Source organism: Erythrolamprus reginae, chromosome 5, assembly GCF_031021105.1.
Source record: "Erythrolamprus reginae isolate rEryReg1 chromosome 5, rEryReg1.hap1, whole genome shotgun sequence".
NCBI classification, from domain to species: Eukaryota; Metazoa; Chordata; class Lepidosauria; order Squamata; family Dipsadidae; genus Erythrolamprus; species Erythrolamprus reginae.
In genome coordinates, this window is record NC_091954.1 from 110,243,182 (window position 1) to 110,258,531 (window position 15,350).

The 15,350-nt window shown below is 41.1% G+C and overlaps 1 protein-coding gene across 3 annotated transcripts in view; it reads left to right on the forward strand.

The window, feature by feature from the left end:
• The window catches only part of SENP5 (SUMO specific peptidase 5), a 60,288-nt gene that overhangs the window by 15,348 nt on the left and 29,590 nt on the right, over window positions 1-15,350 (forward strand). For all 3 annotated transcript variants that reach the window (XM_070753733.1, XM_070753734.1, XM_070753735.1), the window contains exons 2-4: window positions 3,928-5,453; window positions 11,188-11,293; window positions 11,426-11,573. In XM_070753733.1, the coding sequence (XP_070609834.1) occupies window positions 3,959-5,453; window positions 11,188-11,293; window positions 11,426-11,573 (1,749 nt within the window). In that variant the 5' untranslated portion in view covers window positions 3,928-3,958. The remainder of the gene's footprint in view (window positions 1-3,927; window positions 5,454-11,187; window positions 11,294-11,425; window positions 11,574-15,350) is intronic.

The window sequence follows — 15,350 nt, forward strand, 5'->3', positions numbered from 1 at the left end:
GATAGGACAAAAGCGGATTGCTTCGGTCACCTGCTGTAATAAAAGACCAGCTCACCTTTGTTCAGCTCCTTACATTCCATAGCACCACAGTAGCAGCACAGATGGCTTCCAGGCTGGTTTACTGAGGCCCGAGAGGGAAGCCTTCAAAGGATGCGATAGCTATACACAAAGGGCAGTGATTTGAGTCACGTTGGCCACAGTTATGAATGTAAGTCTTCAATGTAAATGATGCACTATCCAGATTTTGACTTAGAACAGCTACTGCACTGGCTGCCGATCACTTTCCAGTCACAATTCAAAGTGTTGGTAATTACCTTTAAAGCCCTACATGGCATTGGGCCAGAATACATCCGGAACCACCTTCTACTGCACGAATCCCAGTGGCCGATAAGGTCCCACAGAGTTGGCCTTCTCCGGGTCCCGTCGACCAAACAATATCGTTTGGCGGGCCCCAGGGGAAGAGCCTTCTCTGTTGTGGCCCCTCCCCTCTGGAATCAACTCCCCCCAGAGATTAGAATGGCCCCCACCCTCCTTGCCTTTCGCAAATTACTCAAGACCCACCTTTGTCGCTAGGCATGGGGGAGTTAGGATATTCCTTCCCCATGGCCATTACAAGTTATGTATGGTATGTTTGTGTGTATGTTTTATTTTTATAATAAGGGTTTTTAGTTGTTTTATTAAATTGGATTGTTACATGTTGTTTTTTATCATTGTTGTTAGCCGTCCCAAGTCTGCGTAGAGGGGCGGCATACAAATCCAATTAATAATAATATTAATAATAATAATAATAATAATAATAATAATAATAATACTGTTTTTGGTACATGATTAAAGGTTCTTAACAAAAAGGTCATTTTTTGGGGGGGGGTTCTGGGGAGGAATGTGAGCAGAATCAGAGTCAGCACTGAAGAAACAGATGATTAAAATATGTGGGAGTGAGATTGCAACTGGCTCATCATTTTTAGAACGGATTTTCAAGTGTTCAAATCAAGGCTTTTCCCATACGCCTTGAAATAGAATTGGATCAGTTCTCCGCTTATTCCTGTAATATGTTAATGTAAATAAGACCGTTGTCTGGGTGCAGAGTGGCTTGCCTAAGGATGCCCAATAATTTTATGGCTGAGATACAGATAGTCCTCGACTTATGACCACTATGGACCCGAGTATTTTTGCTGTTGTGAAATATTTGTCAAGCAACATTTGCTCCGTTTTTTTTGCCACCGTTGTTAAGTGAATCACTGCAGTTACATAAGCTAGTAACGCGGTTATTAAGTGAATCTGGCATCCCCATTGAGAAGGTTGCAAAAAAAAGGGGGGGACCCCATCACCTTGGGACACAGCAAAGGTCACTAAATAAAGCATCATAAGACAAGGATTGCCTGATTTGAATTTGACCTCTTCTTCTTAGCCATGTCTATCACAGGTTTTTCCCTTGAAACATGTTGCCTCACTGGCCACACATTGCTAGGCACATCGTATAGAATAGGGTAGAAGTGTTTTAAGATAGTTTAATATACACTGCTCAAAAAAAATAAAGGGAACATAGAAACATAAAAGACTGACGGCAGAGAAAGACCTCATGGTCCATCTAGTCTGCCCTTATACTATTTCATCTTACAATAGATATATGTTTACCCCAGGCATGTTTAAATTCAGTTACTGTGGATTTACCAACCACGTCTGCTGGAAGTTTGTTCCAAGGATCTACTACTCTTTCAGTGAAATAATATTTCCTCACGTTGCTTTTGATCTTTTCCCCAACTAACTTCAGATTGTGTCCCCTTGTTCTTGTGTTCACTTTCCTATTAAAAACACTTCCCTCCTGGACCTTATTTAACCCTTTGACATATTTAAATGTTCCGATCCTGTCCCCCCTTTTCCTTCTGTCCTCCAGACTATACAGATTGAGTTCATTCAGTCTTTCCTGATACGTTTTATGCTTAAGACCTTCCACCATTCTTGTAGCCCGTCTTTGGACCCGTTCAATTTTGTCAATATCTTTTTGTAGGTGAGGTCACTTAAACAACATAATATAACTGCAAGTAAATTAAACTTCTGTGAAATCAAACTGTACCCTGAGGAAGCAACACTGATTGACTGTCAATTTCACATGCTGCTGTGCACATTCAACTTTGTACAGAACAAAGAATTCAATGAGAATATTTCATTCATTCAGATCTAGGATGTGTTCTTTGAGTGTCCCCTTTATTTTTTTTGAGCACTAAATTTGGATAAACATGAAAACGTGGAGGAAGCCTTGAGGGCCAAGATAATGAAAAGAAAACAATTTGAGGCAAAAGCCAGGGCTTCTGTGAAAATCGCATGCAGTTGGGAATTGGCATAAAGCAAAGGAAGGGATTAAGTCCTGTATTTGATGTATTCTACCAGTAAGCAGGACAGAAGGCTGGTTGTGACCTATTTGTAGGTCTTAGCAATACCAGTTAAACTTATATACCTCTCCACAGTGCTTTATAGCCCTCTCAAAGCAGTTTGCAGAGTCAGCATATTTCCCCCCAATGGTCTGGGTCGTCGTTTTAACCCATCTCGGAAGGAAGGGAGGCTGAGTCAGCCTTGAGCTAGTCAGGATCAAACTCCTGGCTGTGGGCAGAGTTAGTCTGCAGTGCCACATTCTGACCATGCATTGCCACTGTGGCCAGTGTTCCCTCTAATTTTTTTGGGGGGTGGGCGGAAAAGTATAGTGTCTGAGCGGCAGTCCCTTCGGGACTGGGCGGCACAGAAATAATAAACAAACAAACAAATAAACAAACAAACAAACAAACAAAAAACCCACCCTGTTTTGCCTCAGAGAATTTCAAAATAAAATACTGTACTGTGTGTCTATAACAGTGAGCTCATAATAGGGCAACTCTATCAATATCAAAATGCCGCTTAAATAGTTGAGCTAGTTTCAAACTAGATTTTGATTTTCTTTCTCTCTTCCTTACTCCCATTCTTTTTTTTTCTCATTTCCTTCCTCTCTTTTTTCTATCTGTTTCTCTCTCTTCCTCTCTCTCTCCTTCCCTCTCACTCTTTCCCTCTCGGCTTCTGGGCAGGTTTGGAAAACTCTGAGTTGATGATGATTTTTAAGTGAGCGATTGCTCACTGCTCAGCTTAGAGGGAACTATGACTGTGGCTACATAGTTAGAATGTGCAACCACAACTCTTATTTAAAAAAAAATAGAAATAAAGTTATTGATACTGTAGGGGCCCTTTGTGACCCCCACTTAGAAAGGGTACATTTTAAAAAGTGAAAAAGTGCGTCTTATACTCCAAAAATATGGTGACAACTGTGACGAGCAAAATTCACTTAACAAATGTCTCACTTAACAATAGTATTTTGGTTTCAGTTGTGATAAGTTTATTTATTTATTTTATTTTATTTATTTATTAGATTTGTATGCCGCCCCTCTCCGAAGACTCGGGGCGGCTAACAACAATGTAAAAAGACAATGTAAACAAATCTAATATTAAAAATAATCTAAAAACCCCCAATTTAAAGAACCACTCATACATACAAACATACCATGTATAAATTCTATAAGCCTAGGGGGAAGGGAAATTTCAATTCCCCCATGCCTGACGACAGAGGTGGGTTTTAAGGAGCTTGCGAAAGGCAAGGAGGATGGGGGCAACTCTGATAACTGGGGGGAGCTGGTTCCAGAGGGTTGGGGCCGTCACAGAGAAGGCTCTTCTCCTGGATCCCACCAAACGACATTGCTTAGTCAATGGGACCTGGAGAAGGCCAACTCTGTGGGACCTAACTGGTCGCTGGGATTCGTGCGGCAGAAGACGGTCCCAGAGATATTCTGGTCTGATGCCATGAAGGGCTTTATAGTTGAGGAGTGCCTACCTATGCATTACTGGAGAACAGTAAATTAGATAACCTGCATACATTCTGTTGTGTAATTCTGTCCTTTTTCATTGCAGCTTCACTGTGGGATCATAATGCTGCAGAAAAATGAAAGAGCATAGTCAAAACTTGCAGTGGAGAAGTCTGTTGCCGGCCAGCTGTCGAACATGGACTGTGGGACTTTTGGGGCCAAGGCCACGCTGCTTCCCGAGGAGGCATCTGCCTCTACTTAGAAGGAGGAAGCGAAGCATTTGGACATCTTTCCGTGCAAAACAAACAAAACCGTACAGAAGGAGGTCTCTTCTGCACCAGAGACGTTGGGTTCCTGATGTGCCCTTCGATATAAATCTGCCAGTTGGATTTATCCAGAATTGCACATGTCCACAAAATAGAGTCAAACCCCCTTTTTCCAGCTGTGGAGGGCCCTGTTCAGGATCTAGAGGGCTTTGCAGGACGCCCTGCCAGACCGAGCTGCTGGCTAAATACATTGGCTTAGGGGTTGATTCAAAGGTTAGTCAAGACAAGCCACACAGCCCCGAGGCCAGCGTTACTGGTTTGTCGCTCAAAAGGGACAGGAGAGGCCGTAACAATGACAGAAAACAAAACGAAACCATCATTCTAAATAACTCTACCAGAAAATATTGTTGCCGAGGACTGAAGCAACATGGAACTTGCGGCCTCTTGATTGCCCGGCGGTCTAAATTCAGCCAGTGTACTTTTAAAAGATCCCTATTTATGATGCATAAAAAACTTTCTCTGGTTAAGTTTCGAATTAGAATTCTGAAATCTCTTCCCAAGCTTCGGCGAGGCAAAACGTACACGTTGAACAAAAGCAAGCCGAGTTGGGCGGCGAAAGTAGCCAGAGATTGGCAAGAGGCTCAGCAGGCGGAGGAGGCCTTCGCAGAGGATCGCGGGGCCTCGGTTCCTCCACGGAAATCCAAGCGTAACTCTCCTTGGGACCTCTTCTGCTTCTCAGATATGAACAATCACATGCCAGGACCACTTATCGAAGAGAGTCAAACGTGTCGGCCTGACGCTTGCCTTCCGCAGGAGAGACTCTTTCATTGCAGGCAGCTCCATCACAAAAACCTGGCGCCCCGAGATCAGAATGGTATCGTGGAGACTTGCCTGCTTCCGGAGTTGCAGAAAAGTCCTCCTTCAGGGACGGCGGCCCTGCCCGGGGCGGACGGAGGGGAGATGCCGTCTTTGGACAGCTGTCCCGAAGATCTTTTCATCGTCGGCGAAAAAGAAATCTCCATTTCAGGACACGACCTGGAAGAATCCAATCAGGTTATGGGTTCCGACGAGGTGGTCCTGGAGCCCTCCAAGCTGGACATGGGCACAAGCGATGGTTGCACTAACGGACCCGTCGTGGAGTCGGTCCCGAACGAAGACTGCCGTAGTCAGATGGAAGTGGAAGGGCCTATCAACACGGACATCTTTGGCACGGAGCTCTTAGATCACCTGTACTGTAAGAGCCCTCTGGACGAGCCTCTGAGAGGAGGAAGCGCAGGACAAAAATCAGGGACTCCCAAAGGTGGCAAAAGGAGCAGTCAGAAAGTGTCTTGTGTCAAAGATGAGCAGTTGGCTTCCTGGCTCTGTGGTATTTGCCTATTTCCCTCCCGTTACATTATTGAGTATTTTGCTTGGTGTAGTTATTCTGGGTTGAGATTCAGATGCTGCCTGCCTTTAGAGCAGGGGTCGCCAAACTTGGCAACTTTAAGACTTACGGACTTCAACTCCCATAATTCTCCAACCCGCTCTGAAAAAGATCTAGTGATCTTTTTATCGCGCATATTCGGAAGAAAGAAGTGTTCAGACAAGTTGTGGGTTCTCTCTAGCCATGACTATTGCTGTTTTCCTATTTTCCATTGTCTCCTGTAAAAAGCCTCCATCTTCAGATATCCAGAGAGACCTTTTTAGATGGCTCTTATTTCATCAATAGGCATCTGCCTACCATCAGCCAGAATTCAAAAGTTGTCCTTAGTTCAGAGTCCAGGGTCCCCAAACTTGGCAACTTTAAGACTTGTGGGCTTTAACTCCCATAATTCTCCAGCCCGCTATGCTTTCTTGGATTCTGGGAGTTGAAGTCCACAAGTCTTAAAGTTGCCAAGTTTGAAGACCTCTGGTTCAGACCATATGCCCTGCCCATTGTTAGGAGAGAAAAGAGAAAGATTGTACAGAGGGGAAAGGTGCTTGGAACGTGTCCTCTGCTAGTATTTTTTTTAGCCAGTAGAAAAGAATATTTGTTGAACTTTGGGGTCTACTGTATTGGTAAAAAAATATACTAGCAGAGGACAAGTTCCAAGAATCTTTCTTCTCTCTACTGTTTTTCTTTTTTCTGCCACTAACAATGGGGAAGGGGATATGATCTGAACCAGAGATCTTCCAACTTGGCAACTTTAACACTTACAGACTTCAACTCCCATAATTCTCCAGCCCGCTATGCTTTCTTGGATTCTGGGAGTTGAAGTCCACAAGTCTTAAAGTTGCCAAGTTTGAAGACCTCTGGTTCAGACCATATCCCCCACCCATTGTTAGGAGATAAAAGAGAAAGATAGTACAGAGGGGAATGGTTCTTGGAACGTGTCCTCTGCTAGTATTTTTTTTTACCAATAGAAAAGAATATTTGTAATTCATGGTTGAACTGTGGGGTCTATTGATAAAAAAATACTAGCAGAGGAAAAGTTCCAAGAATCTTTCTTCTCTCTACTGTTTTTCTTTTTTGTGTCCTAACAGTGGGGAAGGGGATATGGCCTGAACCAGACATCTTCAAACTTGGCAACTTTAAGACCTGTGGGCTTCAACTCCCAGAATTCTCCAGCCACATAGCTGGCTGAAGAATTCTCGAATAGAATAGAATAGAATTCTTTATTGGCCAAGTGTGATTGGACACACAAGGAATTTGTCTTTAGTGCATATCCACTCAGTGTACATAAAAGAAAAAGATATATTTATCAAGAATCATAAGGTACAGCACTTAATGATTGTCATAGGGGTCAAATAAGCAATGAGGAAACAATCAATACAAGCAACAAGTTATAGCCATACAGTCATAAGTGATAGGAAGTCCAGAAGTCTTCACGTTGCCAAGTTTGAAGATCTCTGCTGTAGAGATGCTGCTTTTCTGGAGGAGTGGGGTGGAGGAAGAGGGGATGGTTTTGTGGGAGGGGCAGACGCACACACATGCCTGCATTCAAATCATGATTCCAAGGGCACTGCAAAAAGGGATTTACCACCGGTCTTCGCACTTAGGACGCTTGCTGGTGTGCTATTTATGATGCTTGCACCTTCCCTCGTGATCAGAATATGAAGCTTAGCAAGCAGCTGCTTATAACCCAATTAGCGATACACACCGCTCCTTTCAGGGTAGAAATATTAAAACGGAATTCAAGGTCTAACAATATTGCCGTTTGAAACAACGAAAAAAGCTAATCGTACTGCTGACTGTCTGCAGTGCGGAGAACGAAAGAGGGTTTTTGTAATGTATAAGGCTTTTGGTTTAGAGGAAGTCTTGCTGACCTTGTGATTAAAAACAACACAACATTTGACCATTGGGGACTAAATTCTGCTGCAGTCTTAACTTAGGTGGCTGGTAAAAATAAGCTCAGTTCTTGCGCTTGCTGGGAAAACGTGACTTTGGGGTTGGTGTTCAACAACTCTTATGTAGTGTTCTGCATTCATTTTCTACATAGGTAGTCCTCAACTTACAACAGTTTGTTTAGTGACTGTTCAGAGTTACAAAGGCTCTGAAAAATGTGATTTACGACCGGTTTTTTTTCAAAGTTGCAACCTCTGCAGCATCCCAGTGATCATGGGATCAAAATTTGAAATCCTAGACAACTGGCTCATATTTATGACTGTTGCTATGTCTCGGGGTTTGCAGGGGTCCCCAAACATGGCAACTTTGAAACTTCTGGACTTCAACTCCCAGAATTCTCCAGCCAGCTATGCCAACCATTACTACACTTCGGAGCATTGCTCTGAATAGTTGCCAAGTTCTACAACATCATTAAAGCAGAATATAAACAGTTAAAACCATCTTAAAGCTAATATAATAAAAACAATTTCAAGTGCAGTTATAATAAATCACAGAGATTTCAATCTCTGGTACGGTCCTGTAAGTTACATGAAAAGTGACGTCAACCCAGGAACTAGTCTTTGCTGGTTAATGGAAGATGCTGGACCAGTATTGATATAGGTGGTCCTCGACCTGCGACCACAGTTGAGTCCAAATTGATTATCTGTACATGAACTTTGAATAGAAGTTATAGATTGATGGCAAAAAGCTCTGAAGCAAGAGGTATTCAAGATCTGACAATTCATGTTATCATTTCATTGCAAAAAAAGGGGGGAAATTGTAGGGAATTTTTAATTCTGTCTCCTCCTTGTTCCCTTCCATTGAGTCCCTTTCTTTGCAATATAAAAGCAGAGATGTCTGCAAAATACCCCTGGATTTCAATATCTCTAGGAGCGCCTCTGCCGTTAACCAATCTAGTTTAGTCTTTTTTAAAAAAGATTATTTTACTTTAATTAAAACTGAGAATTTAGCAGGCTGCCAACAAAGCATGATTTAATGTCCAGTAATGATTCTGTCTCCACTTCCAAGATTCTAGATGCTTTCTGTGTTAAAAAAAAGAGGGGAGAAGTTACTGTGGAGTGCTTTTCTTTTTTGCCAAAGCTGACTTAAGTGATAGGAACTATGATGGCATTAGAAAACGGTGCCACTAGTTTGCCTTCTTGTCAGTGGATATGTTGCTTGCCATGCTTATTGTGGCAGCTTTCTTTCAAACCTAGACTACTTTTGTTTTTCTGTGAAGAGCTTTCGCTTCTCATCCAAAAAGCTTCTTCAGTTCTGACTGAATAGCGGAGAATGGAAGGATTTATTATCCTTGTAGTCATCCGGTCATTCATCCTCTTTCTGGGGATTTATCTGTGCCTTCAGAGTCAATGAATCCTGTAGTTTGTAGTGGCATTGTGAATGCTCTTAATTTGTGAATACTCTTAATATTAAAATTCCAAGGCTGTTTTGTGGCTTAGTAAGATCAGAGTCCCTGCAGTAAGTATGCAGGTGGATGAGTTGAAAAATAAATAAATTTCAAAACTCTGATCAGACATGTGTTTCTCCAAATCCGTCTTTAAAACACAATGAAACCGTGTATTGCATTTTATGGGAGAGAGGTTGATTCTCATTTTAATAAGAATTTTCTCTCTCTGCATATGAATCCAAGTAGAGCTAATTGGCATTTGCAGTTCTCACAATTTTGTAGTAATATATGAATTACTGTGCAAACATTAATATGCAAAAGGGAGAGAAAAAGAGAGAGAGACATGAACAGAAGGTATATATGAAGTAGAACTATGCGCAGAAATGAATATATTAGCAAAAATAACTTGAGACAAAAATGTATATAGTGGAAAAAACGGATATGGAAGTGCATTCATTCTTCCATGAATATAGAATAATGAAACATAAAACTTCATTCTTAAAAGGCAGGCTGAATGTGGAAACAATTCAGTATGGATTTAAGATGGGGAAATTGATTTATATTTGCCTGTCTAAATCTGACTAAATTATGCACGCGTGCTTTTGAAACGCTTATTGTGGTCTTAATTTGTTCATGTCTGCTTCAAAGTCTTAAGTGGCCACAGTTGGATTTGTGGATGTAACAAATCAACAAGGAAGCCACAAAATCAACTTAAGATAAATGGCTGAATATAGTAGTGGATGACGACGCCTGGTGCTTCTAGTATTTCATGAGTTCCAGAGATAGGAATGGTGTAAAGTAAACTTATCATTGATATAATGAACGAATTTGATAATTTAATAATGAAAATGCAAACAAGGTTTTTTTTTACTAGAGATTGGTGAATGAATCTGGTATAGATTTTCATGACTGTGTCTTGAATGTCAAATCAATTTAAGTTCAGAGCAATTCACCCATATAAAACCAGTTAAAAATACTATGTGAACATCAAATACTCAAATAGCTTTTGGGTGCTTCTCTCTTTCCTTTGTTTGGTTCACATTTATTATTTTTTATTAATAACTCAAGATGGTGAACATATCTAATACTCCTTCTGCCACCTTATTTTTTGGAGTATAAGACACACATAGATTTTAGAGGTGGAAAACAAGGAAAAAAGTATTCTGAACAAAATGGTGTAGCAATATATAAAATACCAATGAAGTAAAATACTTTTTACAAACATGTATACTTTTTACAACCATGTACACTTCTTATAAACTGTAAACTTGACAGCTTTAAGACTTGTGGACTTCAATTTCCAGAATTTCTCCTCCAGTCATACTAGATGGGGTAATTAGAAGGCAAAACAGCCCTGATTTTGTGAAAAACCGGAGCATTTTTCATCTTTTTTTTCTTTTTTCTTTACAAAACTTGTCTGTGTAAAGGGTCTGGGAAGCCTGCAGGGAGCTCCTGGGTGTTTGGGGATGGCAAAAATGTCCCAATTTTTGGGAAAAACAGGCCATTTTCACAAAAATTGGGCCATTTCTCCCTTTCTCTGGCCCCCAGGAGCTCTCTGCAGGCTCAAAAAAAAATAAAGGGAAGATTCAAATAACACATCCTAGATCTGAATGAATAAAATATTCTCATTGAATACTTTGTCCTGTACAAAGCTGAATGTGCTGACGACACGTGAAATTGATTGTCAATCAGTGTTGCTTCCTAAGTGGACAGTTTGATTTCACAGAAGTTTGATTTACTTCGAGTTATATTGTGTTGTTTAAATGTTCCCTTTATTTTTTTGAGCAGTATATATTTCTGGGATCCTAGTTCTATTTCCAGTACGGGTGATCCAATTGAGCCCCAAATTTCTGTTGCTAGACGAGACAGTTGTAAAGTAAGTTCTGTTCCTTTTTACAACCTTTCTTATCCCTGCAATTGTTAAGTGAGTAACACGGTTGTTAAGTGAATCTGTTTTGTCAGAAGGTCACAAAAGGCGATCATATGACCCCAGGACACTGCAACCATTGTAAAGTGAAAAACAGTCATAAGTCACTTATTTCACTTATTGCTGTTGTAACTTTAGTCACTAAATGAACTATTGTAAGCTGAGCAGTACCTGTATTTCTTTGACCAGCAACGCTGATCAGTTAACCTTGCAGGTTAATTTTGTGCTGTAGGGGAGAGGGGCGGCATACAAATCCAATAAACAGATAGATAGATAGATAGATAGATAGATAGATAGATAGATAGATAGATAGATAAACGAAAAAGTGGTTTATTGAAACTTGCCTGTGGAAATAGATTAAGCCAGCTCTTTTGTAATTAATTCTGCAATTTTTTTTTAATATACAAATCTTTTCCTTGAAGGATTCCTAGATGAAGTAATAAAGAAATATGGCAGCTTAGTTCCGCTTTGTGAAAAAGACGTTATGGGAAGATTAAAGGAAGTCTTTAATGAAGATTTTTCTCATCGGTTAGTAGCTCTCTATAATTTTCTGCTTTGCTCATTCCTGCTCGGTCCAGATTTCATGTTTATGGGTTTATGTACCTGTATTTCACAAGTAGCGGGATTATTTAACACCGGCTGTTTTAAATTCTGTTGCAGAAAGCCATTCATCACTAAAGAAATCATGAAGTATCAGACCAGGCATCCAAAATCTCCCACTTGTAATTTCCGGGTCTTTTATAATAAGCACATGCTGGATATGGATGATTTGACAACGCTAGACGGACAGAACTGGCTAAATGACCAGGTAAGGCTCAGCTGTAAATATCCATCAAGATGTATATGCTTGAAATGGTGCCTTCTTTCTTTCTTTCTTTCTTTCTTTCTTTCTTTCTTTCTTTCTTTCTTTCTTTCTTTCTTTCTTTCTTTCTGTATTGATTGATTGATTGATTGATTGATTGATTGATTGGATTTGTATGCCGCCCCTCTCCATAGACTCGTGGCGGCTAACAACAGTAATAAAAACAGCATGTAAATCCAATACTACAACAATTAAAAAACCCTTATTTTAAAACCAATTATACCTACAAACAAACATACCATGCATACATTGTAAAGGCCTAGGGGGAAAGAGTATCTCAGTTCCCCCATGCCTGACGGCAGAGGTGGGTTTTAAGGAGCTTACGAAAGGTGAGGAGGGTGGGGGCAATTCTAATCTCCGGGGGGAGTTGGTTCTAGAGGGCCGGGGCCGCCACAGAGAAGGCTTTTCCCCTGGGCCCCGCCAAACGACATTGTTTAGTTGACAGGACCCGGAGAAGGCCCACTCTGTGGGACCTAACTGGTCGCTGGGATTTGTGCTTGCTGCCAACCAGGGTGGTTGCATGGAATGCTGGCTTCTTTGGAGAACGTCCTCTAAGAAGCACTAAGCAATGATGGAGGGCAGCATTTTGGTGGATTTGTATCTTGTTGATGACTGTATCTGGGTGCTAATTAACCATTCAATGAAAGAGGCCATAATTCTTTCAAAATGTTGTGCTCACTTCTCCAGAAAGGTTCAGAGCCTCTGGTTTGTATGAATTAGAAGTGTAGGAAAGAATTGCCCAGTGGTTCTCAACCTAGGGGTCGGAGCCCCTTTGGGGGTCGAACGACCGTTTCACAGGGGTCGCCTAAGATCATGGAAAAAGACAAATTCCCCTGGTGTTAGGAACTAACCTCGAGGCTCGACTACGGTAACGCTCTCTACATGGGGCTACCTTTGAAAAGTGTTCGGAAACTTCAGATCGTGCAGAATGCAGCTGCGAGAGCAATCATGGGCTTTCCCAAATATGCCCATGTTACACCAACACTCCACAGTCTGCATTGGTTGCCGATCAGTTTCCGGTCACAATTCAAAGTGTTGGTTATGACCTATAATGCCCTTCATGGCACCGGACCAGATTATCTCAGGGACTGCCTTCTGCTGCACGAATCCCAGCGACCAGTTAGGTCCCACAGAGTGGGTCTTCTCCGGGTCCCATCAACTAAGCAATGTCTCTTGGCGGGACCCAGGGGAAGAGCCTTTTCTGTGGTGGCCCCGACCCTCTGGAACCAACTCCCCCCAGAGATTAGAATTGCCCCCACCCTCTGTCGTATATTTTTGTCTCCAGGACTTTAATCATCTTAGTTACTCTTCTTTGCACTTTTTCCAAAGTCTGAACATCTGTTTTGTAATGTGTAACATACCATGTACACCTACGTAGCTTCTGCTCTGGCAATCTCACACTACTCACAAGAGCCTACAAAACTTTTGCCAGACCCATTCTCGAATACAGCTCATCTGTCTGGAACCCATACCACATCTCGGACATCAACACCCTTGAAAACGTCCAAAGATATTTCACCAGAAGAGCCCTTCACTCCTCCACTCGAAACAGAATATCCTACGAAAATAGACTGACAATCCTGGTTCTAGAAAGCTTAGAACTACGGCGCCTAAAACATGATTTAAGTATTGCCCACAGGATCATATGCTGCAACGTCCTACCGGTCAATGACTACTTCAGCTTCAACAGCAACAACACAAGAGCACGCAACAGATTCAAACTTAATATTAACCGCTCCAAACATGACTGTAAAAAATATGACTTTAACAATCGAGTTGTTGGAACTCATTACCGGACTCAATAGTGTCAACCCTTAACCCCCAACATTTCTCCCTGAGACTATCCACGATTGACCTCTCCAGGTTCCTAAGAGGCCAGTAAGGGGCGTACATAAGCGCACTAGTGTGCCTTTCGTCCCCTGTCCAATTGTCTTTCCTTTATCTCATATATCATATATATTTTCTTCCTTTCATATATCTTCTCCTCTATTTTGCATATTATCTTTATATATATTACTTCATGTCTATTCTCTTCCATATGTATTGTGTATTGGACAAAATGAATGAATGAATGAATGAATGAATGAATGAATGAATAAATAAATAAATAAATAAATAAATAAAATAAACCATACAGATGATATAATAAACAAAATAAACAATAAATTCCCATTCAGATTGTTATGAGCCCACTTGATTTACAAAATAGATGATAGCTTTATTTGAATGAATTCTGAATTCACATTGGGTAGATACTTTTAAGTTTTAGCTAACTAAAACTTAAACTAAAAAGTTCAATATAAAAAAATTCTATTCAGGACACGTTTTATTCTTATCAGTATACTGTATATTTGCTGAACTCTGAGAAGGCTGCAGAAGTAAACAGGTTATTTATCAAATTTTTATCTTGCATTTTCCACCCCAAGAAGTTAAAAATGGCTTATTTGTTTCTGGCAGAGTTCCTTTTTTATAAAATTGTTATGGAAACTTTCAAAGAAGAAGATTAAAAAAAGGAACTCTGAGATAATATAATTGTAACTGCTGTGAAGAAGCAGAGTTTCTTAAACCCCCTTTTCTTTTCTTCCTTATTTCATATTTGTTTGTATTAGCTGCTTGCAGAGTTCCCGAATAATTGAGTTATATGCAAGAGTGGCCTTGATTCAGCTGCTGTGCTCAAAGATGTTTGTTATCGTGACAAAAGTTTAGAGACCAATAAACATTACAGATGCCAAAAGATGCCTTAAGATACAAGGAACAGCATAGGTCGCATTGTTCCCACAGCCAATAAAGCTCATTTATTTTATTTTTATTTATTTATTTATTTATTGGATTTGTATGCCGCCCCTCTCCGGAAACTCGGGGCGGCTAACAGCAACAATAAAACAGTGTACAATAGTAATCTGATACTAGAAATGATTAAAAAATCCATTAATATAAAAACCAAACATACATACATACATACATACCATGCATAGAATTGTAAAGGCCTAGGGGGAAAGAGGATCTCAATTCCCCCATGCCTGACGGCAGAGGTGGATTTTAAGTAGCTTACGAAAGGCAAGGAGGGTGGGGGCAATTCTAATCTTTGGGGGGAGTTGGTTCCAGAGGGCTGGGGCCGCCACAGAGAAGGCTCTTCCCCTGGGTCCTGCCAAGCAACATTGCTTAGTTGGCGGGACCCGGAGAAGATCCACTCTGTGGGACCTAACTGGTCGCTGGGATTCGTGCAGCAGAAGGCGGTCCCTGAGATAATGTGGTCCGGTGCCATGAAGGGCTTTATAGGTCATAACCAACACTTTGAATTGTGACTGGAAACTGCTACCAATGCAGACTGCGGATCAATCAACACAATCTCACTATTTAATACCTTAAGGATATTTTCTTGCGAGTCCAAGTATTTCAGGAAGTAGCAACAGGTTAAATAGCAATAGCACTTAGACTTATATACCGCTTCACACTGCTTTTACAGCATTCTCTAAGCACTCCACCGAGTCAGCGTATTGCCCCCAACAATCTGGGTTCTCATTTTAACCACCTTGGAAGGATGGAAGGCTGAGTCAATCTTGAGCCTGCTGAGATTCGAACTGCCAAATTGCAGGCAGCTGGCAGTCCAGTGTTCGCCATTACAGGCATATCATATATGGCAGTGGTTCTGAACCTGGGGATCAAAACCCCTTTGGGGGATCGAACAACCATTTAATGGGGGGTTGGTCACCTAAGACCATG